At 42.5% G+C, this 23335-nt stretch overlaps 1 protein-coding gene across 7 annotated transcripts in view; it reads right to left on the reverse strand.

The window, feature by feature from the left end:
• Window positions 1–23335, reverse strand: part of LOC132378004 (ubiquitin-like modifier-activating enzyme 1) — a 416994-nt gene that overhangs the window by 15289 nt on the left and 378370 nt on the right. For all 7 annotated transcript variants that reach the window (XM_059944584.1, XM_059944583.1, XM_059944586.1 and 4 more), the window contains one exon: window positions 214–315. In XM_059944584.1, coding sequence (XP_059800567.1) covers window positions 214–315 — 102 coding nt within the window. The remainder of the gene's footprint in view (window positions 1–213; window positions 316–23335) is intronic.

Consider the following 23335-nt stretch of genomic DNA (forward strand, 5'->3'; position numbering starts at 1 on the left):
TCCAGCACTTTGCATGCGTTAATCTGGATTTCCAGCATCTGCAGAACCTTGTGTTCTAATATAATATAAATGTAAACAGCTTTCCTTACTTTGGTTTTTATTTAAAGTTATTTTTCATGGCCTTGGATAGTGTGTTCCTTCTCTCCTCTGTACATAGACCACATTGAGAAAGGATAATAAAACAAAGAAATTTGCATAAATGTTTAAAATTACCTTAAAATAGTTCAGTAATTCTTCCAGTGTCATCTCGTCCCCATTTGGCTGAATGCCTTGTACATCAATCCGATCCCAGAGTGTCCATTCAATGTCATGGTACTGCAAGATGTTAAAGACAAAGTTACAGCATCACTGAGGGAGTTGAAGTTTTCAAAGTTCAAAGCAAATTTATTACCAAGGTACGTATTGTGTACATCACTATTTACAACCCTGAGATTAATTTTCTTGTGAGCATTTACAATAGATACAAGGATAAATAACAGAATCAGTAAAGATCTACACACAAAGACGGACAACCAATGTGCAAAAGTTGCTAAGTTGTGCAAATATAAAAAGAAAAGCAAAATTATAATAATAATAATAAAACTGAGAATGTGAGTTGTAAAGTCCTTGAGTCAATAGGTTGAAGAATCGGTGTTGTAGTGAGCAAAGTTATCCACGCTGGTTCTGTAGCCTGAGGGTTGAGGGATAATAACTGTTCCAGTTGAAGTGTGTGCACCCAGTTACTTGTGTTGCGATGGAGAGAGATACTTGTAATTTTTTCCATGTCTGTACACGTACTCTGGAGACACATAGCACTTGGAAATGCAGATCAAGGGGAAGACTGAACTTTAATCATTTACTGTTGAAAAAATTTCTTTAAATCAATGTAATCCTCTGACTATTTAATGCCTGTTTACATTCCAGTGCAGATCCTATATATTTACTTGCTTTCAAACTGTTCAATTGTCACATACATAATTCATCGAAGGATATAGTAAATATCACTGGAAGGCTTTTAAATGATATTCCTCTGCAGTAACTGAAACAATATATCTCTAATAAACCCACACTGAATCAGGTAGGAAACATCCTCCTGTGAAGAAAATGATTTGACTTTTGCCTTGTTTAAGTTGTGATCAACTTTAAATTGGAGAAATGCTCTTTAGAAAGTGATCAGATTGATTACACATAGATACGGTGGCCAATTTATTGGGCACCTCCTGTACCTAATAAAATGACTGAATGAATATTTGTGGTCTTCTGCTGTAGCCCAATTACTTCAAGGTTCGATATGTTGTGTGTTCAGAGATGCTCTCTGTACACCAGTGTTGTAACGTGCGATTATTTGAATTGCTGTCACCTTCCTATCAGCTTGAAACTTAGGTGTTTTCACTCACAGAACTGCATTAACGAGCAGGTATACAGGCGTAACTAATAAAGTGGCTACTGAGTGTATATACAGAAACTCAAGAGATTCTGCAGATGTCAGAAATCCAGAGCAACACACAATGCTGAAGGAATTCCTCAGATCAGGCAGCATCTATGAAGAAGAATAAAGAGTTTTCATTTCTGGCTGAGACCCTTTATCTGGACTGGAAAGAAAGGAGGAAGAAGCCAGAATAAGAAGGAAGAGGGAGAAATACAGGCTGGCAAGTGATAGGTGACATTAGGTGAGGGGGAAGTGGGTGGATGGGGATGGGGTGATGCTGTGAGAAGCTGGGTGGTGAGAGGTGGAAAAGATAATGGATAAAGAAGAAGGCATTTGACAGGAGAGTGTTTTACATACACATACACAGAGGCTGACACACACTGGTCCTACATACACACAGACACAGGCGTGCAATTCTGCCCATTTCCTTTTCATCCTTCCTCTGTCTTTCTCTCTCATTTAATGGCTTCCTTTCTCTTAGCTCCCTCACCTCTCCACTCACCCCTTTTCCATTAGTCCCTTCAATTTTCAGTTTGTTCTGATGAAGTTAGAACAATAGAGTCTGAAAGAGCCAAAAGTAACGAGGCTACAGAATCAGAATTAGATCTACTTGCTTTTGTATTCTGGTCCTCTCAAAGTTAATGTTAACATTGCCTTAGGGTTATAAGTCCTTCTGCAACCACCATACTTCCTCAACACTACCTCCCCTTCCACCTATGGTAATTTCATATTGACCATGTACTTCACAAAAAAAACCTAAATTCCTTCATCCAAATCTTCGACATTCAATGTAAAAAGAAGCAGTCCCAACACTGAACCCCTGTGGTACACAACTAGTCACTGGCAGCCAATCAGAAAAGGCCCCTTTTATTTCCTCTTTGCCTCCTGCCAGTCAGCCAACCTTCTATCCAGTCTAGTTTCTTTCTCATAATACCATGGGCTTTTAACTTGCTAAGCAGCCTCATGTGCAGCACCTTGTCAAAGGCTTTCTGAAAATCCAAATAAAAAACATCCACTGACTCTGCTTTGTTAATCCTGCCTGGTATTTTTTCAAAGAATTCCCCCGTTTAGAGAACCATGCTTATTTTGGCCTATTTTATTTTGTGTCTCCAAGTACTCAAAACCTCATCCTTAACAATAGACCAACATCTTTCTAACCTGTGAAGTTAGGCTAACTGGGCTAGTACTTCTGTTCTTCTGCCTTCCTCCTTCTTAAAGAGTGGGTTGACATTTACAATTTCCTGGTCCTCAGGAACCATTCCAGAACTTAGTGATTCCTGAAAGATCATCTAATGTCTCCTCAATCTCTTCAGCTACCTCTTTCAGAACACTAGGGTGTAATCCATCTGGCTCTACCTTCATACCTTTCAGCTTCCAAAGGATTTTCTCCTTAGTAAAAGCAAATACAGTCACCTCTGCTCCCTGACACTCTTGCATTTTTGGCATTCTCTTTGTGTCCTCCATGTTGAGGACTGTGAAGACACCACCATTTTTTTTCCCATTACTAATTTTCAAGCACCATTTTCCAGTGGTCCAATAACCCATTCTCATCTCTTCACTCTTTTTATATCTGAAGAAACTTTTTGTATCCTCTTTTATATTCATGGCTTCATTTTTCATATTCCCCTCTTTATGACTTTTTAGTTGCCCTGCTGGTTTTCAAAAACTTCCCAATCCTCTAACTTTCCACTAGTTCTTGCTCTATTATATATGCTCTTTTTTGTTTGTATGTTGTCTTTGACTTCCCTTTTGGCAACAATTGTGTCACCCTGCTTTTAGAATACTACCTCTTCGGGATGTATCTTTTCTGCGCCTTCCAAATTTCCCTCAGAATCTCCAGCTATTGTTCTGCTGTCATCACTGCTGATGTTTCCTTCCAATCAACTTTGGCCAGCTCCTCTCATTCCTTGTGTACTGTTGGATGTTAAGCTCTCAACAATGATCTTCTTTCAGTCACAATTCAGAGATGCCCACAAAATCACACGTGTCAATCTCTAACTGCACTACAAGGTCATGTAGCTTATGAGAAGAATGCCTGTCCTGGGTGATGGGGGTCCTTTCTGAGGCATCACTTTTTGAAAGAGTCCTCAGTGCTGGGGAGACTAGTGTCCATGATGGAGCTAGCTGAGCTTCCAACTTTCTTCAGTATTTTTCTGATCTTGTGAAGTGGCCCCTCCATATCAGGTGGTGATGAACCCTGTTAAAATGCTCTTCATGGCACATCTGTAGAATGTAGGGAGGTGGAATGCAAGAGTGTCAGGGGACTCTTTAGCTTCTTGTGCATGCAATTCATTGAATGACCAGATCTGGGGCCATATATTGGTCTGCTTCTACGAGTCCAAAGCACGTACAGTAAAAATCAATTAACCTAGCATGGTTGAGAGTTTGGTGGTGGCAGATGACATATTTTCAGGACTATCTAATGTTGTGTCATTAATACTGTCACACACTTTTTATCCATGTTTTAAAAAGATGTTCTGGTATACCACATTAAATTTTGCAGCAAACCTGATAAGCTTAAAAGGAGCTTTGAACATGCAGTGTGGGAAATGGAGCTGATGAATTGATGCCACACCACTGGGAGTTCCAACTATTTAGATGCGGTTTATGGGAGTTTTATTTCACATTCTCAAATCTTGGTTTCACATGCTTTGTGTCTGCTGTAATAATCAGAAACCTTCATAGTTGTGCAGTAACACACACAAGATGCTGGGGGAACTCAGCAGGTCAGGCAGCATCTATGAAGAGAAATAAACAGTCGACATTTAGGCTGAGACTCGGAAAGGAAGGATGAAGTAGCCAGTGGACAAAGAAACCCGAATCATTTGAGCAGTAGGCAAGTTTATTATTTCAGCTTCTACCACAGAAGGTTTTAAAGGAGAAATAAGCTGATGGGTTGATGTATTTGGATATAAGCAGAGCAACCAGAATGCTGGAGGAATGCTGCAGGTCAGCAACCATCGACGGAGAGAAATAAAGAGTCGATGTTTCAGAATCAGAATCAGGTTTATTATCACTGTCATGTGATGTGAAATTTGTTAACTTAGCAGCAGCTCAATGCAATACATCATCTAGCAGAGAGAAAAAAATAATAAATAAAATAAAACATAATTTATAAATAAACAAGCAAATCAATTATATATATTGAATAGATTTTTAAAAATGTGTAAAAACAGAAACAAGTACATTAAAAAAAAGTGAGGAAGTGTCCAAAGTTTCAATGTCAATTTAGGAATCAGATGGCAGAGGGGAAGAAGCTTTTCCTGAATCACTGAGTGTGTGCCTTCAGGCTTCTGTATCTCCTACCTGATAGTAACAAGTGAGAAAAGGGCATCTCCTGGGTGCTGGAGGTAATTAATAACGGACGCTGCCTTTTTGAGACACCTCTCCCAAAAGATGTCCTGGGTACTTTGTAAGCTAGTGCCCAAAATGGAGCTGACTAGATTTACAACCTTCTGCAGCTTCTTTCAGTCCTGTGCAGTAGCCCCTCCATACCAGACAGTGATGTAGCCTGTCACAGTACAACAATAGAAGTTTTTGAGTGTACTTGCAAACGTGCTGAGACCCTTCACAGTCGCACAGTAGTGTAGCTGTTCATGTACTGCTTTACAGAGCCAGTGGTCAGTGTTCAATTCCACCGCTGTCTGTAAAGAGTTCGTACGTTCTCCCTGTGACTGTGTAGGTTTTTTCCAGGTGCTCTGGTTTCCTCCCAGAGTCCAAAGATGTACAGGTTAGTAAAGTTGTGAGCATGCTATGTTGGCACTGGAAGCGTGGTAACACTTGCACAGATTGTATTGGTCGTTGTCACAAATGGTGCATTTCAAATGTACAAATGTACAAGTGACAGATAAAGCTAATCTTTAGGTTTACTGGAAATGAAGGGGACAGAAACTAGCAGGTGGGGGGAGGGAACAGCAGGTAATAAGCGATATCAGCTATTCCTTTATATAATTTCAGCCTATTATGATATCAATAACTTTTAGCATGACACAGTTACAACTTGGGGCGTCTGAGTTCAGAGCTCAATTCCAATGTCAGTTGTATGGAATCTGTACGTGCTCCCCCGGAACGTGTGGGCTTTGTCTGGGTGCTGCAGTTTCCTCCCTCAGATATACCAGTTAGTAGGTTAATCGGTCATTGTAAATTGTCCCATAATTAGGCTCAGGTTAAATCAGGATAGTGGAGTTGCTGGGGGGAGGGGGTGGGCGGCACAGTTCAAAGCTGTATCCATGCTGTATCGTTAAATAGGAATAAATAAACAAACACATGCAAGGTCTTGGGCAATGGCTGACTCTATTTCCCTCTCTCCCCTGTACATTAGTTCAGTATTTGTACGTTCCTCCCCCGGTCTTCCTGCAGGATGGGAAAAATCATGATTGAGAACATAAATCTCCAGTCTCTTACTGATGTCTTGGCCCCTGTTATTTCATCTGTCTCTGTGGCTCGATTTTTTTTGCCTGTCTGGTTGGGCTCTGGGATCCTTTCCAAAGGCAGGAGGTGGCTGTGTGGCTGTTGGGGGAGGGGATCTCTTTGCCCACAGCTGCACCCTTTCCCTCCAGTCCATTTCCTGTCTCCATCAATCCACACGTGGAGTGGGGGAGGAAAAGTGAGCAGTGAACGGAAATGTTGCCACAGACTGATGCCCAATCGGAACATTTAACACACACTGTAACATCAGGAACGCTACAAGCCAGAACAACAGCAGTCATCAGAACATATCTCTCTCTCTCTCTCTCTCTCCTCCCCCTCTCTCTCTACCTCTCTCTGTCTCACTCCCCCCCTCTCTCACTCTCCCTCGGGCCCTTCTCCCCCTCTCTCTTTCTACCTCTCTCCCCCCCCTTGCTCTCCCTGTTTCTTTCCCCATCTTTCTCTCTCTCACTCTCTCCCTCCCATCTGTCTCTCTCCCCCTCTTCCTCTCCCCAATTCCTCAGACCCCTTTCCCTCTCCTTTTCTACCTTAGTCCCTCTGTCTCTCTCTCTCTCATTCTCTCTCCCCCGTCTCTCTCCCTCCTCTCTCTGTGTCTCTCTTCTTCACTCACATTCTCTCCCTTTCTCTCACACACGTTCTTTTTCTTTCTCCTTCTCTTTCCGTTTCTTTCTCCCCCTCCCTCTTTCACTACCTCTCTCTATCCCTCTTTCACTCCCCCTCACTCCCTCGCTCTCCCCTCCACCTCTCTCTCACTCTCTTCCTTTCTATTACACACTATCTTTCCCTCTCTCCTCCCCTTCTCTCACTGACCCTCTCTCCCCCCCTCTCTCTCCTCCTCCCTCTCCCCTTCTTTTCTTCCTCTCTCCTTTGCCTCACCCTTCCTCCCTCTTTTGCGCCATTTCTCTCTCTCCCCTGCTCTTTTCTCCCTCTCTCTCTTTTATCCCCTCTCCCTCCCTTTCTCTCTGTCCATTTGCTACTTTCTATCCTTTTTCTTCCCCTTTCCCCCTCAGTTACTGTTCCTGTTGCTGCTTGCTTCACCATTCTCTGTGTCTCACTTAGCCTGTTTCATTTTGTCTGTGTGTCTCTCACAGACTGTCTCTTTCATTCTTTGTCTCACTATACCTCTCCTCCTCTTCCTCTCTCCCGCCTCTCTCCCTCTCTCTTCCCACTTGAAGATGATCCCTCTTCTATTTCACAAACTTGCAAATTAAATGCAAACCAGTTAAACAGTTCAATATCTTATGAAACATTTGTTTTCTTTAAAAAAAATCTGGAACTGAAAACTGATTTCTTGGTACTGAACACAGACTGGGTCTGTACAAAATCAAATTAATGTTGCAAGGTTTGATGGAGTGGGGAGGGGAGCCAATAATTGAAAAACTGAACCTTCTAAGAGTTGAAAAGGCTAAGTTTAAAACAGAGATAGAACTATCTATGGAGAAGTAATTCTTCAAAGCAAGGGATCTTAAAAGAAAGATTTAATACCTGAACAGGAAGATTAACTTTCTCCACATAGAAATACATGATAAGGGGCATAGATCCAGTGGACAGCAAGAGATTGTACCCGGGGCAGAAATGGATGATACAAGGGAGCATAATTTTAAGGTGATTATCGGAAATTATGGGGGGATGTCAGAGGTAAGTTCTTTACCGAGGGAGTGGTGAATGTGTGGAACACCCAGCCAGAGGTGGTGGTAGAGGCAGATACATTAGGGGCATTTAAGAAACTCTTAGATAGGCACATGGGTTATGTAGAAGGGAAAGGATTACAGTGATTTGACGGCAGGTTAAAAGGTTGGCTCAATGTTGTGGATCGAAAGGCTTGTACTGTGCTGTAAGTCTCTATATCCTTAAATTCTGATCAGAAGTACACAAAGATTGCTCTGCTGATGCTGAGAAGCCAACTCTGCACTAATTCTGGAGGGAAGTGTGGGACGATTGTAATGTGCACTCACAACTCTTGTCATTTGCAAATCAGCCGTATTAGTTTTAAAAAAACATTTGGTCTTTGTCTCCTTTTAAAAGCTGAAACCAAAACATCTGGATGCAGGCCTTGTGAGGATGGGAATCAGGATCTGATCTTAATGAGTGTCTGCAGTGCCAGAGGTTACAGTCCATTTCTGACTGAGGTTGCCCTCCTCCCCTGTCTCCCTCCCCTCTCCTCCAATCAATCATACCAGCAGATTTAACAGTGCACACATTTAACCCCTGGTAATGAGGTTTAATCTGCAATTGCTGCGAATATTTCAAAGCACTACTGGTTTAATCTTTGCCCGATTTGGGGATTACAATATCAGTGCAATGCAGAATCATGCCCGAACTTGTGTGTGTGACTACACCCAACTCAAGCACAGACTCAGCAAGCTCAGACTGGCTAAGGCACAAGTGGTAATGGCAAAATTTATCTTTTGGATCAGGGTGGATGTCTTTGTACCAGGGATTAAAGTCATCTACTCAAGACGCTGATAGGAACTTCCTCTAACAGGGTGCAATGATTAAAATAATACTTCAGGAAATGAGCTATAAATCAAATGTGGTTGTGAGTGCTCCTGAGGAAATTAGGGTCTCCCTCGCAAGATTGGGGCTTAGATAAGGCAAGCACAAACCCCTTAAAGCCCTTACTTTTCATAAAGATTGCCTCTGTGCTTCCAATAGAGAGGCTGATTAATTTTAGAAAACAAATAGTTCTTACAAAATTCTATTACTGTATGTGTCATCTCATTGAAGTCAAATGGCTGTGTGGTGCCAAGGTAATATCATACATCATATGGAATCAGAATCAGGTTTAATATCACTGATATTTGTCAAGAAATTTGTTGTCTTGTGGCAGAAGTACACGACAATAAATATACTATAAATTATAATTAGAAAAAATATTGAAAAATAAATTAAATAAGTAGTACAAAAAGAGAACAAAAATAGTGAGATTGTGTTCATGGGTTGGCTCATTCAGACTGACTGCAGGGGGAAGAAGCTGTTCATAAAGTGTTGAGTGTGTGTCTTCAGCACACAGAATGTATATCAATACAGATAGTACTATATAGGCTTTGATTTCATTCTACGTGGGTTTCCAGTAACTGGAGATAACTTTCAATTTCAGACCAAAGATTATTCATAGAACTCTTGACCTCAAATGCAAGGCCTGTGGAAAAGAATGCCTGAATTTGCATTGGCACATCTCTCCATTCCCCAACTGTGCAAATAAACAAGAGTGCAGCAGTGCCATGCAGCAGATTTCTTAGCCCGTTCACCTGTCCTTTCTGTAGCCAGGAGTCAGTATGTATGGAGTGTGAGAGAGTGCAGCCCCTGTTTGAGAAACCTCAGAGAGGGGGAAGGAGTGGAAGGGTGGATCGCTTGGGGTGCCTCCTGGTTGGTCTGTTCCTATGCCTGGCCAGTCAGGCAGTGGGCAGGTGAGGGCTTTGGCTGGGTGACCACGGTCCTTAGAGAGGAAGCATGCTGACTCTGTGGGAACAGTGGTGGCATTCCAAGAAGAGAGGGGCCCTCGGGGAATTGAATATTTTGTAGATAATACTAATTGTATTTTAATTTGAAATTGCAAGTAGTTTTGTGGATCCCTGATTATGTATATTTTTTGATAGTGAATACACTTTTGTATATTTGTAAAAAGAAATGAAGAGAGCTTATAGAGTTATTGAGTGATAGAGCACTACTTCACAGAAACAAGACCTTTGACCTATGTAGTCCATGCTCAACTAATTTTTTGCCTAGTCCCATCACCCTGCACCTGGACCATAGTACTCCGCACATTTCCCATCCATGTAACTCTCCAAAATTCTCTTAAATGTTGAAATCAAACCCGCATCCACCATTTCCCTCTGAGTGAAGAGGTTCCCCTTCATGTTCCCCTTAAGCAATTCACCTTTTCTCATTAACCCATGCCCACAGATGGCTGTGGATGCAAAATCATTGAGTATATTTAAAGCGGAGGTTGATAGGTTCCTGATTAGTCAGGGTATCAGTGTTTATGGGGGGGGGGGGAGGCAGCAGAATGGATTAGAGAGGGATAATAAATTAGTCATGATAAAATAGTGGAGCAGACTTGATGGGCCGAATAGCTTATTTATGCCTCTATGTCTTATGGTCTTATGGAAAAAAGACTGCTTGCATTTACCCTCTCTATACCACTCATAATTTTGTATTCCTCTGTCAAATCTCCACTCATTCTTCTACATTCCAGGGAAAGAAGTCCTAACCTATTCTATCTTTACAGATCTCAGGTCCTCAAGTCCCAGCAACATACTTGGAAGCTAACATCCACTCTGATAGATTCCTTTTAAATGTTCCTCGTGTATGTCATTGAGGGTCTCCAGAAATTGATGTCTTCTTACTCCACAGGCAATAGTGGTGAGCTAATTCAGTTCCTTATCCTAATGATCTTGGATTGACTTATCCAACACCCACCTCCTCTCTGCACAATCTTGCATCACATTGCTGGCCAATTACTAGTCGATAGTTTATACAATTTCCTGCCTATGACCTAAACAAATAAATACACGTTTTTTTAAGGAAGGAAAACTGGATGGCAATCCCCACACCATCAGTTCACAGTACAGTAATGCCAAATTAGGTTCTAATTAACATCAGCAGCACAGCTTGACCCTGCTGTGATGACCCTAGGAGTCAGAGAGTCCTGACAAACTTCTCTCATGCTAGCCAGCAGCAAATCAGTTAATCAAAGCAAGTCATAAACTGACTGACTTGAGGGATACTAAGAATACGGACTTGGTGAACCTAGTGGTATGGGCAATGAAAGAGCTGCTGTCAGCTCTGGATTGCTCATAAAGACCTCAGCACACAATTGAAATGCTGGTTCAAATGGGAAGAAAGGATGGGTTAATGTGCTGGCCACAAATGCAAGGATCAGCACAAGACTCTTATTATATTTTTGCTCTGGCTTTTATCGGAACAGGCTCTCTGTTTAGCAGTCGGATGTTCTGGGACGCTTTATCACGGACATCTCGTGACTCCCCTGTTGCCTCTCTGATGAGTTTGCTCTTCTGGCTGCTGTACAAAACACAAGCATTTATTCCAACAAAAGAAGCTGTTTAAAAAATCAAATGACCTTAGAAGTGAAAAAAATGCGTACGACCTTTCAGCATTTGACTGAGAGTGTGGCGATTCATGTACAATCCCAAATAGGATAATGTATGGCCCTGTGATTTACTCTCATCAACACTGCATAGCTTCCCTACTTCAGCAAACATACTTTGTTAAACTTTTAGCTGGAATAGATTACACAGTGAGGAAATACTTCAGTGACACAGCAAATCTCAATCCAGATATACACATTTCCTTCCTGAGAACCCAATCCCATTCACTCACAGTAAATTAGATGCTTATCCAATGGAACAGATGTTCGTGCATTGGAAATGCAGAATATTACAGAGGGATGCAAAGGTAGCTCCAAAGAGAGTTACGTTGGATCAACCAAGGCTGTGTGGATTGGTACGTTCAATAGCTGCTGTGTGTGAGCAGTAGCATCTGAGGCAATTGCTGAGAATGTGGGGAGAATAAAATGCAATAGGATTGATTTGGGGGTTACTGCAAAGAGGTAATTGATGGTCAGCACAGACTCGATGGGTGAAGGGTCTGTTCCAAGCTGATTCGATGAAAATATGGGTGAAAGAACAAGTTACACTTTTCATTTGCCTTATCCCCATTCCAAAAATAATTTGAACAACACTCTCAAAATGCTGGAGGAACTCAGCAAGCCAGACACAATAAACAGGGCTTCATCTTGACTAGATGAAGGGTCTTGCACTAAAATGTCAACTGTTTATTCCCCTCCATAGATGCTGCCTAAATTGCAGAGCTCCTCCAGCAATTTGTGTGTTGCTCTGCACTTGCAGTTGCAGACTCTCCTGTGCATAACCTACTGCTGTGTATGAAAGGAAAATGAGTAATTAAAAAATGCAACAAAGGTAGTTCATGTTATCAGCAAAATGTCAGCTTTGACTCTCTTGTGGCAAACTCAGTATTGAACACATAGCATGCAATCCAGCCTGAAGGTACCCTGCTTTGCCTGCAACACAGTTCTATCTTTTGGATGATGGCAAATCTTGACTTTAACTTCCACTAAGATAAAGTGGAACGCACCAATAGAGATTCATGGAGGCATAAGAGACTGCAGCTTCTGGAATCTGGACCAACTAACAATCTGCTGGAGGACGCAAACACGAGGAAAAAAGCAGATGCTGGAAATTCAAGCAACACAGACGAAATGCTGGTGGAACGCAGCAGGCCAGGCAGCATCTATAGGAAGAAGTACAGTTGACATTTCAGGCCGAGACCCTTCGTCAGGACTAACTGAAAGAAAAGATAGTAAGAGATTTGAAAATAGGAGGGGGAGAGGGAAACCCGAAATGATAGGAGAAGGCAGGAGGAGGTGGGGTGAAGCTAAGAGCTGAAAAGGTGATTGGCAAAAGGGATACAGGGATGGAAAGGATCATGGGATGGGAGGCTAGGGAGAAAGAAGGGGGGAGGGGAGCACCAGAGGGAGATGGGGAACAGGGAAAGAGTGATGGGCAGAGAGAGAGAGAGAGAGAGAGAGAGAGAAAGGGGGGGAAATAAATAAATCGGGGATGGGGTAAGAAGGGGAGGAGGGGCATTAACAGAAGTTAGAGAAATCAATGTTCATTCCATCAGGTTGGAGGCTACCCAGACGGTATATAAGGTGTTGTTCCTCCAACCTGAGTGTGGCTTCATTTTGACAGTAGAGGAGGCCATGGATAGACATGTCAGAATGGGAATGGGACATGGAATTAAAATGTGTGGCCACTGGGAGATCCTGCTTTCTCTGGCGGACAGAGCATAGGTGTTCAGTGAAACGGTCTCGCAGTGTGTGTCGGGTCTCACCAATGTATAAAAGGCCACACCGGGAGCACCGGACGCAGTATACCACACCGGCCAACTCACAGGTGAAGTGTCGCCTCAGCTGGAAGGACAGTCTTGGGCCCTGAATGGTGGTGAGGGAGGAAGTGTAAGGGCAGGTGTAGTGCTTGTTCTGCTTACAAGCCTTCATAACAAGGGGACTTGAGTATAGGAGCAAAGAAGTCCTTCTGCAGCTGTACAGAGCCTTGCTGAGACCACACCTGGAGCATTGTGTTCAGTTTTGGTCTCCAAATTTGTGGAAGGACATTCTTGCTATTGAGGGAGTGCAGCATAGGTTCACAAGGTTAATTCCCGGAATGGCGGGACTGTCATATGTTGAAAGATTGGAGCGACTGGGCTTGTATACACTGGAATTTAGAAGGATGAGAGGGGATCTGATTGAAACATATAAGATTATTAAGGGATTGGACACACTAGAGGCAGGAAACATGTTCCTGATGTTGGGTGAGTCCAGAACCAGAGGCCACAGTTTAAGAATAAGGGGTAGGCCATTTAGAACAGAGTTCAGGAAAATCTTTTTCACCCAGAGAGTGGTGGATCTATGGAATGCTCTGCCTCAAAAGGCAGTGGAGGCCAATTCTCTGGATGCTTTCAAGAAAGAGTTAGTCAGAGCTCTTAAAGATAGCAGAGTGAAGGGATATGGGGAGAAGGCAGGAACAGGGCACTGATTGTGAATGATCAGCCATGATCACATTGAAAATGGTGCTGGCTCCAAGGGCCGAATGGCCTACTCCTGCACCTATTGTCTAATGTCTACAAGGATAGGTGCCAGGAGGGAGATCAGTGGGGATGCGGGGGACGAATGGATAAGTGAGTCGCATAGGGAGCGATCCCTGCGGAAAGCAGAAGGTGGGGGGAGGGGAAGATGTGCCTGGTAGTGGGATCCCGTTGGAGGTTGTGGAAGTTACGGAGAATTATACGTTGGACCAGGAGGCTGGTGGGGTGGTAGGTGAGGACAAGGGGAACCCTATCCTGAGTGGGGTGGCGGGTGGATGGGGTGAGAGCAGATGTGCATGAAATGGGAGAGTTGTGTTTGAGAGCAGAGTTGATAGTGGAGGAAGGGAAGCCCCTTTGTTTAAAAAAGGAAGACATCTTCTTTGTCCTGCTGGAGGAACTCAACAGGGCAGGCAGCATCTATGGAAGGAAGTGGACAATCAGCATTTCAGGTCGAGATCCTTCATCTGGATTGGACTTCATCTGTTCAGTTGAAGGGTTTGGATCCAGAATGCCAACCAACCATATGTGCTGCCTGATGCATCAGGTTCCTCATTCACCTTGTGTGTTGCTCCGGAATCCAGCACTTGCATTTTCTTGTGTTAGGTAAACTCAATAATGGGTGTATTCAGTGTTCTCAGAATCACATTCTCCACTTCATCACACAGATTAAAGAGCTTGTTTGGGGCAGGATAGGATGTGGGGAGAGGGGTGTGATACAGTGGAGGAAAGAATGAGAGATGAAACACAAGCTCCAAAAATTTGGGAAAGTCCTTAATAGGTTTCTGTCCATTAAAAAGGATGGAAAATCACAAGATGTTTGAGCCCAGATTTCAACAAACTATTTCCTATTTCAACAAACTGTGATCCCTCAAAGCTGAAGAATAATGCCATGCCTGAGAACAGGGTACATTTCCACTCTGTCAATTAGATGCCACTTTGTAATTGTACTGGAACAATTTAATTAGCAGGATTTGGGCTTTGTGCATTTTCAGATCACTTTTACAGACATGCCTTTCCTAAATAATATCAATTTATTGTTTGCCTCTGAATCAGAATGTTGTGGGTCCAAGACCCACTTCAGGAGCTGAATGTAGAAACTAAGCTGATAATTCAGTGAATCACTGATGTAATTATTCATCAAGTTCAATGAGATATTTACCTAGATCAAACAGATTTATAATGTGGGGTAACTATAATCATTCACACTTTTACCTGGTGCTTTATCACATGGATGTGTTTCAAAGAAATGCATCATACAATGAATTATAAAGACCATACGGCCATAAGTCAGAGGAACAGAATTAGGCCACTTGGCCCATTCAGTTTTCTGATTTATTATCCCTCTCGACTATTCTCCTGCCTTTTCCCCATAAACTTTGACACCCTGACAAATCAAGTACCTACCAACCCTTCGTTTTAAATATATCCAATGACTTGGCCTCCACAGCTATCTGTGGAAATAAATTCCACATATTTACCACCTTCTGGCTAAAGAAAGTCCTCCTCATCTCCATTTTAAAAGGACATCCTTGTATTTTGAGGCTGTGCCCTCTGGTCCTAGACTTCCCCACTATAGGAAAATTCTCTCCATTTCCACTCTATCTATCTTTCAGTTTTTGATAGGTATCAATTGACCTACAGCTTGGTCACTGTAGTTACTATGGCAGACAAATGCTTTAATTTAAACTAGTACTGTCAAATTCTCTTCAACATCATTAATGTACAGTGAACAGAGGTGGGGTCCTGAATAGACTCTTCCCCTGGCAATGCAGTAATCCCAATCACACAGCTGCAGATTTCTTTTTGTTTATCTTCATCCCTGTTTTCTAAAGTTTTAATCACAGTTAGCTAATGTGCAGTTGGTTCAAGCTGATTAATCTGCTTTATTAGACCCCAGTGTGTGAGATAACTAATGTCATCTGAAGGTCCAAGTATATTAAATCTGCTGGATGTCTTCCTATTCTATCCCAGTCATATCTATTCCAGTTGATCACTGGGAACAGAGTCATAGACTCATACAGCGTTACGGCATAGAAACATGTCCTTCTGCCTATCTAATACACATTATTCAAAGTTCAATTTATTATCAAAGTATTTACTGTATGTATCACCATATACAATCCTGAGACTTATTTGCTTCAGGGATACAAAAATTTCAATAGAGTCAATGAAAAACAAAGATAGACAATCAACCAATGTGTAAAACAAAACATTGTGCAAAAAAAAAAAAAAATCCTGAGAACATGAGTTGTAGTCTTGGAAAGTGAGTCCATAGGTTGTGAAATCAGTTCAGTGTTGAGGTGAGTTAAGTTATCCACTTTGGTTGAAGGGTAATAACTGTTTCTGAACCTGGTGATATGAGACCTCCTTCCTGATGGTGGCAGTGAGAAGACAGCATGACCTAGATGGTAGGTCTCCCTGATGATGGATACTGCTTTCTTGTAGATGTGCTCAATGGTGGCCTAGTTCTGCCTAGTCCCATCAATCTGCACTGGGATATAGCCCACCATACCCCTCCCACCCATGTACTATACTTATCCAAATTTCTTTTCAATGTTATCATTGAACCAGTTCCACCATACTCACTGGCCCCAGTTTCTAAGTACACACAATCAAAACCATATCCATCACCCTTACTGGCCCCAGTTTCTAAGTACATGCAATCGAATCCATATCCACCACCCTCACTGGCTCAAGTTTCTGGTATTAAGATCTCTGTGGACCTAGCCTGGATGCCACATATTGCATAGCTATTAAAAAAGGCAAGACAGCGGCTATATTTCATTAGGATTTTGAGGAGATTTGGTTTGTCAATTAAAACACTCAAGAACTACAAATCTACAGTGGACAGCATTCTGACTGGCTGCATCACCGTCTGGTATGGGGGTGGGGCTTCTGCACAAGACCGAAATAAGTTGCAGAAACTTGTAAAATTAGTCAGCTCCACCTTGGGTACTAGCCTCTGTAGTATCCAAGACGTCTTCAAAGAGTGGTGCCTTATCCATTTTCAAGGATCAGCTCTACCCAGGACATGCCCTCTTTTTGCTGTTACCGTCAGAAGGGAGATGTAGAAGCGTGAAGGCACACACTCAGTGATTCATGAACAGCTCCTTCCCCTCTGCCATCCGATTCCTAAATGGACATTGAACCCATGAACACTAACTCACTACTTTTTTATTCCTGTTTTTTTTTGCACTACTTATTTTATTAGACATATACAGAATATACTTACTGTAACTCAAATTTTTTCTCTATTTGTCTATCATGCATTTCATTGTTCTGCTGCTGTAACATTAACAAATTTCACAACATATGCTGGTGATATTAAACCTGATTCTGATTCTGATCTTAGCCCATGTAATCAAACCAACATCCACCACATTCGCTGGCTCCAGTTTCTAAGCCCATGGTGACTTTTTATTCAGTAAATGGGCATACTCTGCAGTGATATACCAGCTAGACCTACTCTGCAGTCCAGATACCATCCAGGAATACTCTGCAGTCCAGATACCATCCAGGAATACTCTGCAGTGAGATACCATCCGGGCATACTCTGCAGTGAGATACCAACCAGGAATACTCTGCAGTGAGATACCATCCAGGAATACTCTGCAGTGAGATACCATCCGGGCATACTCTGCAGTGAGATACCATCCGGGCATACTCTGCAGTGAGATACCAAACAGGAATACTCTGCAGTGAGATACCATCTGGGCATACTCTGTAGTGAGATACCAAAAGGGCATACTCTGCAGTGAGATACCAAAAGGGCATACTCTGCAGTGAGATACCATCCAGGAATTCTCAGCAGTGAGATATCATCCAGGCATACTCTGTAGTGAGATACCAAAAGGGCATACTCTGTAGTGAGATACCAACCAGGAATACTCTGCAGTGAGATACCATCTGGGCATACTCTGTAGTGAGATACCAACCAGGAATACTCTGCAGTGAGATACCATCTGGGCATACTCTGTAGTGAGATACCAACCAGGAATACTCAGCAGTGAGATACCAAAAGGGCATACTCTGTAGTGAGATACCAACCAGGAATACTCTGTAGTGAGATACCAAACAGGAATACTCTGTGGTGAGATACCATCCGGGCATACTCTGTAGTGAGATACCAAAAGGGCATACTCTGTAGTGAGATACCAACCAGGAATACTCTGCAGTGAGATACCATCCGGGCATACTCTGTAGTGAGATACCAACCAGGAATACTCTGCAGTGAGATACCATCTGGGCATACTCTGCAGTGAGATACCAAAAGGGCATACTCAGCAGTGAGATACCATCCGGGCATACTCAGCAGTGAGATACCAACCAGGAATACTCTGTAGTGAGATACCAAAAGGGCATACTCTGTAGTGAGATACCAACCAAGAATACTCTGCAGTGAGATACCATCCGGGCATACTCTGTAGTGAGATACCAAAAGGGCATACTCTGTAGTGAGATACCAACCAGGAATACTCTGCAGTGAGATACCATCTGGGCATACTCTGCAGTGAGATACCATCCGGGCATACTCTGTAGTGAGATACCAAAAGGGCATACTCTGTAGTGAGATACCAACCAGGAATACTCTGTAGTGAGATACCAAACAGGAATACTCTGCAGTGAGATACCATCCGGGCATACTCTGTAGTGAGATACCAAAAGGGCATACTCTGTAGTGAGATACCAACCAGGAATACTCTGCAGTGAGATACCATCTGGGCACACTCTGTAGTGAGATACCAACCAGGAATACTCTGCAGTGAGATACCATCTGGGCATACTCTGTAGTGAGATACCAACCAGGAATACTCAGCAGTGAGATACCAAAAGGGCATACTCTGTAGTGAGATACCAACCAGGAATACTCTGTAGTGAGATACCAAACAGGAATACTCTGTGGTGAGATACCATCCGGGCATACTCTGTAGTGAGATACCAAAAGGGCATACTCTGTAGTGAGATACCAACCAGGAATACTCTGTAGTGAGATACCAAACAGGAATACTCTGCAGTGAGATACCATCCGGGAATACTCTGTAGTGAGATACCAACCAGGAATACTCTGTAGTGAGATACCAACCAGGAATACTCTGCAGTGAGATACCATCCGGGCATACTCAGCAGTGAGATACCATCCGGGCATACTCTGTAGTGAGATACCAACCAGGAATACTCTGTGGTGAGATACCAAAAGGGCATACTCTGTAGTGAGATACCAACCAGGAATACTCTGTGGTGAGATACCAAAAGGGCATACTCTGTAGTGAGATACCAACCAGGAATACTCTGTAGTGAGATACCATCCGGGCATACTCTGTAGTGAGATACCAACCAGGAATACTCTGTGGTGAGATACCAAAAGGGCATACTCTGTAGTGAGATACCAACCAGGAATACTCTGTAGTGAGATACCATCCGGGCATACTCAGCAGTGAGATACCAACCAGGAATACTCTGTAGTGAGATACCAAAAGGGCATACTCTGTAGTGAGATACCAACCAAGAATACTCTGCATTGAGATACCATCCGGGCATACTCTGTAGTGAGATACCAAAAGGGCATACTCTGTAGTGAGATACCAACCAGGAATACTCTGCAGTGAGATACCATCCGGGCATACTCTGTAGTGAGATACCAACCAGGAATACTCTGCAGTGAGATACCATCTGGGCATACTCTGCAGTGAGATACCAAAAGGGCATACTCTGTAGTGAGATACCAACCAGGAATACTCTGTAGTGAGATACCAAACAGGAATACTCTGCAGTGAGATACCATCCGGGAATACTCTGCAGTGAGATACCAAAAGGGCATACTCTGTGGTGAGATACCAACCAGGAATACTCAGCAGTGAGATACCAAAAGGGAATACTCTGTAGTGAGATACCAACCAGGAATACTCAGCAGTGAGATACCATCTGGACATCAGAATCAGAATCAGGTTTATTATCACTAGCATGTGTCGTGAAATTTGTTGATTTAGTGGCAGCAATTTAATGCAATAGATAATATAGAAGAAAAAAACACAAAATAATAATAAAGAATTACATACTGTAAATCAATTATACTGTAAATCAATTACAGTATATGTATATTGAATAGATTAAAAAATATGCAAAAAACAGAAATAATATATATTATAAAAGTGTCCAAGGGTTCAATGTCCATTTAGGAATCAGATGGCCGAGGGAAAGAAGCTGTTACTGAATTATTGAGTGTGTGCCTTCAGGCTTCTGTACCTCCTACAGTAAGAAAAGGCCCTGGGTGCTGGAGGTCCTTAATAATGGACACTGTCTTTTGAGATACTGCTCCTTGAGGATGTCCTGGGTACTCAAAAACTTCTAAAGATGTACTGTGGAGATGCATTCTGATACACTGCATCACTGTCTGGTATGGTGGGGTGGGGCAACTGCACAGGACCGAAAGAAGCGGCAGAGGGTTGTAAATTTAGTTGGCTCCATCTTGGGTACTAGCCTACAAAGTACCCAGGACAAACTCCTAATGAAGTATAGTCACTGTCTTGTCTTCTTTATAACTGCATCAATATGTTGGGACCAGGTTAGGTCCTCAAAGATCTTGATACCCAGAAACTTGAAACTGCTCACCGTCTCCACTTCTGATCCCTCTATGAGGATTGATAAGTGTTCCTTTGTCTTTCCCTTCCTAAAGTCCACAGTCAGCTGTTTTCTCTTACACATCGAATACACTCCACTAGTTGGCATATCTTGCTCCTGTATGCCCTCTCACCACCATCTGAGATTCTACCAACAATAGCTGTATCATCAGCAAATTTATAGATGGTATTTGAGCCATGTCTAGCCACACAGTCATGTGTATATAGAGAATATGATCCAGTATGTGGTAAATTCAAGGTTAGAGAGTTGCATACTGACTCCAGGACTGTTGTTTTATTCAGTCAGGAGGTGCAGAGTTATGATTGAATCATAGCTATGCCTTTTAATTAAGATGTTAAACTGTTGATATCTCACATCAACAAAAAAGATCCTGTGGGTTTATATTAGGAAATGGAGCAGTCTCTCACTGCCTTGGCCGATACAACATTGAAACATGTTCAAGGACAGTTTCTATCCCACTGTTATCAGACTCTTGTCCAATAAAAAGGACTCGGCTCACAATCTACAGAACTTCATCATGAACCTGCACTTCATTGTGTACCTGCACTGCACTTTCTCTGTATTATTCTTTATTTTGAATTAATGTTTTACCTTGTTCTACTTCAATGCACTGAGTAATGGCTGATCTGCATAAAAAATATGCAAAGCAAGCTTTTCACTGTATCTTGGTATATGTGACAATAATACACCAACACCTATGCCAACAAAGAATATTTGATCCATTTCAGTCTGATTTCCAATTCTGATATGATTACCTCTAATGCCATGATGCGGCCACACTCAGGTTGGAAGAGTCACACTTCATATTTCGACTGGGTACCCTCCTCGATTCCCATTCTGGCCCCGATCCGGCCCCTTCTCTTCTCCATACCTGCTCATCACCTCCTCATGGTGCCCTTCCTCCACCCCTTTCTCCCAAGGTCCACTCTCCTCTCCTATCAGATTCCTTCTTCTTCAACCATTTACCTTTTCCACCTATCGCCTCTCAGCTTTTTAATTCATTCCCCCCTGGCTTCGTCTATCACCTGTCAGCTTATACGTCTTCTCCTCTCCCATCTTTCTTTTCTGGTTTCTTTCACTTTCTCTCCAGTCCTGATGAAGGGTCTTGGTCTGAAATGTCAACTGCTTATTCATTTGCGTAGATGATGCCTGAACTGCTGGGTTTCTCCAGCATTTTGTGTGTGTTGCTCTGGGTTTCCAGCATTTGCAGAATCTCTAATGTTTATAATTCAAGGGGACTTCTTTGGTTGTAAAGCACTTTGTGACCCATAGGATTGTGATTAGTGTTTCATAAATCAGATGAGTTTTTATTCTTCTTTTGTTCTTACAGACTGTTTACTTCTGGGTAAATTACACCTTGATTATCCCTGAAGCTATAAGCTTCTAAAGTAATAACATGTGCCTGCAAAAAAAAATTAGCATTCTTGATGCTTAGGTGTATTCTGAAGTCTATGTCTTATGTCAGGACCAAAACAGGAGTGACCAAATTGAACCCGTACCGATCAGTAGAGCCACATGTTTGTACTTGTTGGATGAAAGCTGTGCAGTGTTCGGCATTTGAAATGCCTGCCTGTGTATTGTTCCTATCAGTGTCATGCTGTCTGCTTCATCACAGGATGAACAAAGGCTTTATTTTGATGCTATACAAGATCCAACTTCAAGATAACAAGCTGCTCTCTCCAAGGAACTAAGTACAAAGGGTTTTAAACATCGGAAGTAAAACTAAATTAGCCAGCAGAATGTACTGTGACAATCATACATTTATCTAGATCACGTGCACTCATCCAATGGACTAAAAATATCTTTTGCAATGCCTGACTCAGTAAATTATGTGACCATTCAAGAGGCTTTGAACCTCTTAAACTCCTGTTCTGGTCCAGTTTTGAGAAAAAGCCTTTGTTTCTGGAGATTGAACACAGAACTTCATTCAGAATGTGCCTTTTTTTTAGCACCAGATCTGTGGCCTTCCCTGCAGTCGATTTGGTAGTGTTAATTGTAAAGAATTGAACTGATGGTGATGGTGAGGATGACAATATGGTGAGGACCTACAAGTAACTGGGAGTGCACTTGGATGACAGACTTGAGTGGAGCACCAACACAGAGGCTGAGTACAAGAAGGGCCAGGATTGCCTCTATTTCCTGAGGAGACTGGGGTCCTTTGGAGTATGCAAGCCTCTCCTTCACATGTTCTACCAGTCTGTTGTCACCAGTACAATCTTCCATGTGGTGATGTGCTGGGACAATGGCATCAACATGGGAGATTATAAGGCTAGCAGGAAGGAGTTTAAAAATAAATCAGGAGAGCCAGAAGGCCTTGACGAGCAGGATTAAAGAAAACCCCAAGGCATTCTACAAGCATGTGAAGAGCAAGAGGATAAGACGTGAGAAAATAGGACCAATCAAGTGTGACAGTGGAAAAGTGTGTGTGGAACCGGAGGAGATAAAAGAGGTACTTAATGAATACTTTGCTTCAGTATTCACTATGGAAAAGGATCTTGGCATTTGGAGGAATGACTCACAGCAGACTGAAAAGCTTGAACATGTAGATATTAAGAAAGAGGATGTGTTGGAGCTTTTGGAAAGCATCAAGTTGGGTAAGTCACCGGGATCTGATGAAGTATACCCCAAGCTACTGTGGGAGGCTAATGGGGAGATTGCTGAGCATCTATCAATGATCTTTGCATCATTAATGGGGACGGGAGAGGTTCTAGAGGATTGGAGGGTTGCAGATGTTGTTCCCTTATTCAAGAAAGGGAATAGAGATAGCCCAGGAAATTATAGACCAGTGAGTCTTACTTCAGTATTTGGTAAGTTGATGGAAAAGATCCTGAGAGGCAGGATTTATGAACATTTGAAGAGGCATAACATGATTAGAAATAGTCAGCATGGCTTTGTCAAAGGCAGGTCATGCCTTACAAGCCTGATTGAATTTTTTGAGGATGTGACTAAACACATTGATGAAGGTAGAGCAGTAGATGTAGTGTATATGGATTTCAGCAAGGCACTTGATAAGGTGCCCCATGCAAGGCTTATTGAGAAAGTAAGGAGGCATGGGATCCAAGGGCACATTGCTTTGTGGATCCAAAATTGGCTTGCCCACTGAAGGCAAAGAGTGGTTGTAGACGGGTCTTATTCTGTATGGAAGTCGGTGCCTCAGCAATCTGTTCTGGGATTGCTTCTCTTCATGATTTTTATAAATGACTTGGATGAGGAAGTGGAGGGATGGGTTAG

This window comes from Hypanus sabinus, chromosome 19 (genome assembly GCF_030144855.1).
Source record: "Hypanus sabinus isolate sHypSab1 chromosome 19, sHypSab1.hap1, whole genome shotgun sequence".
Classification (NCBI taxonomy): Eukaryota; Metazoa; Chordata; class Chondrichthyes; order Myliobatiformes; family Dasyatidae; genus Hypanus; species Hypanus sabinus.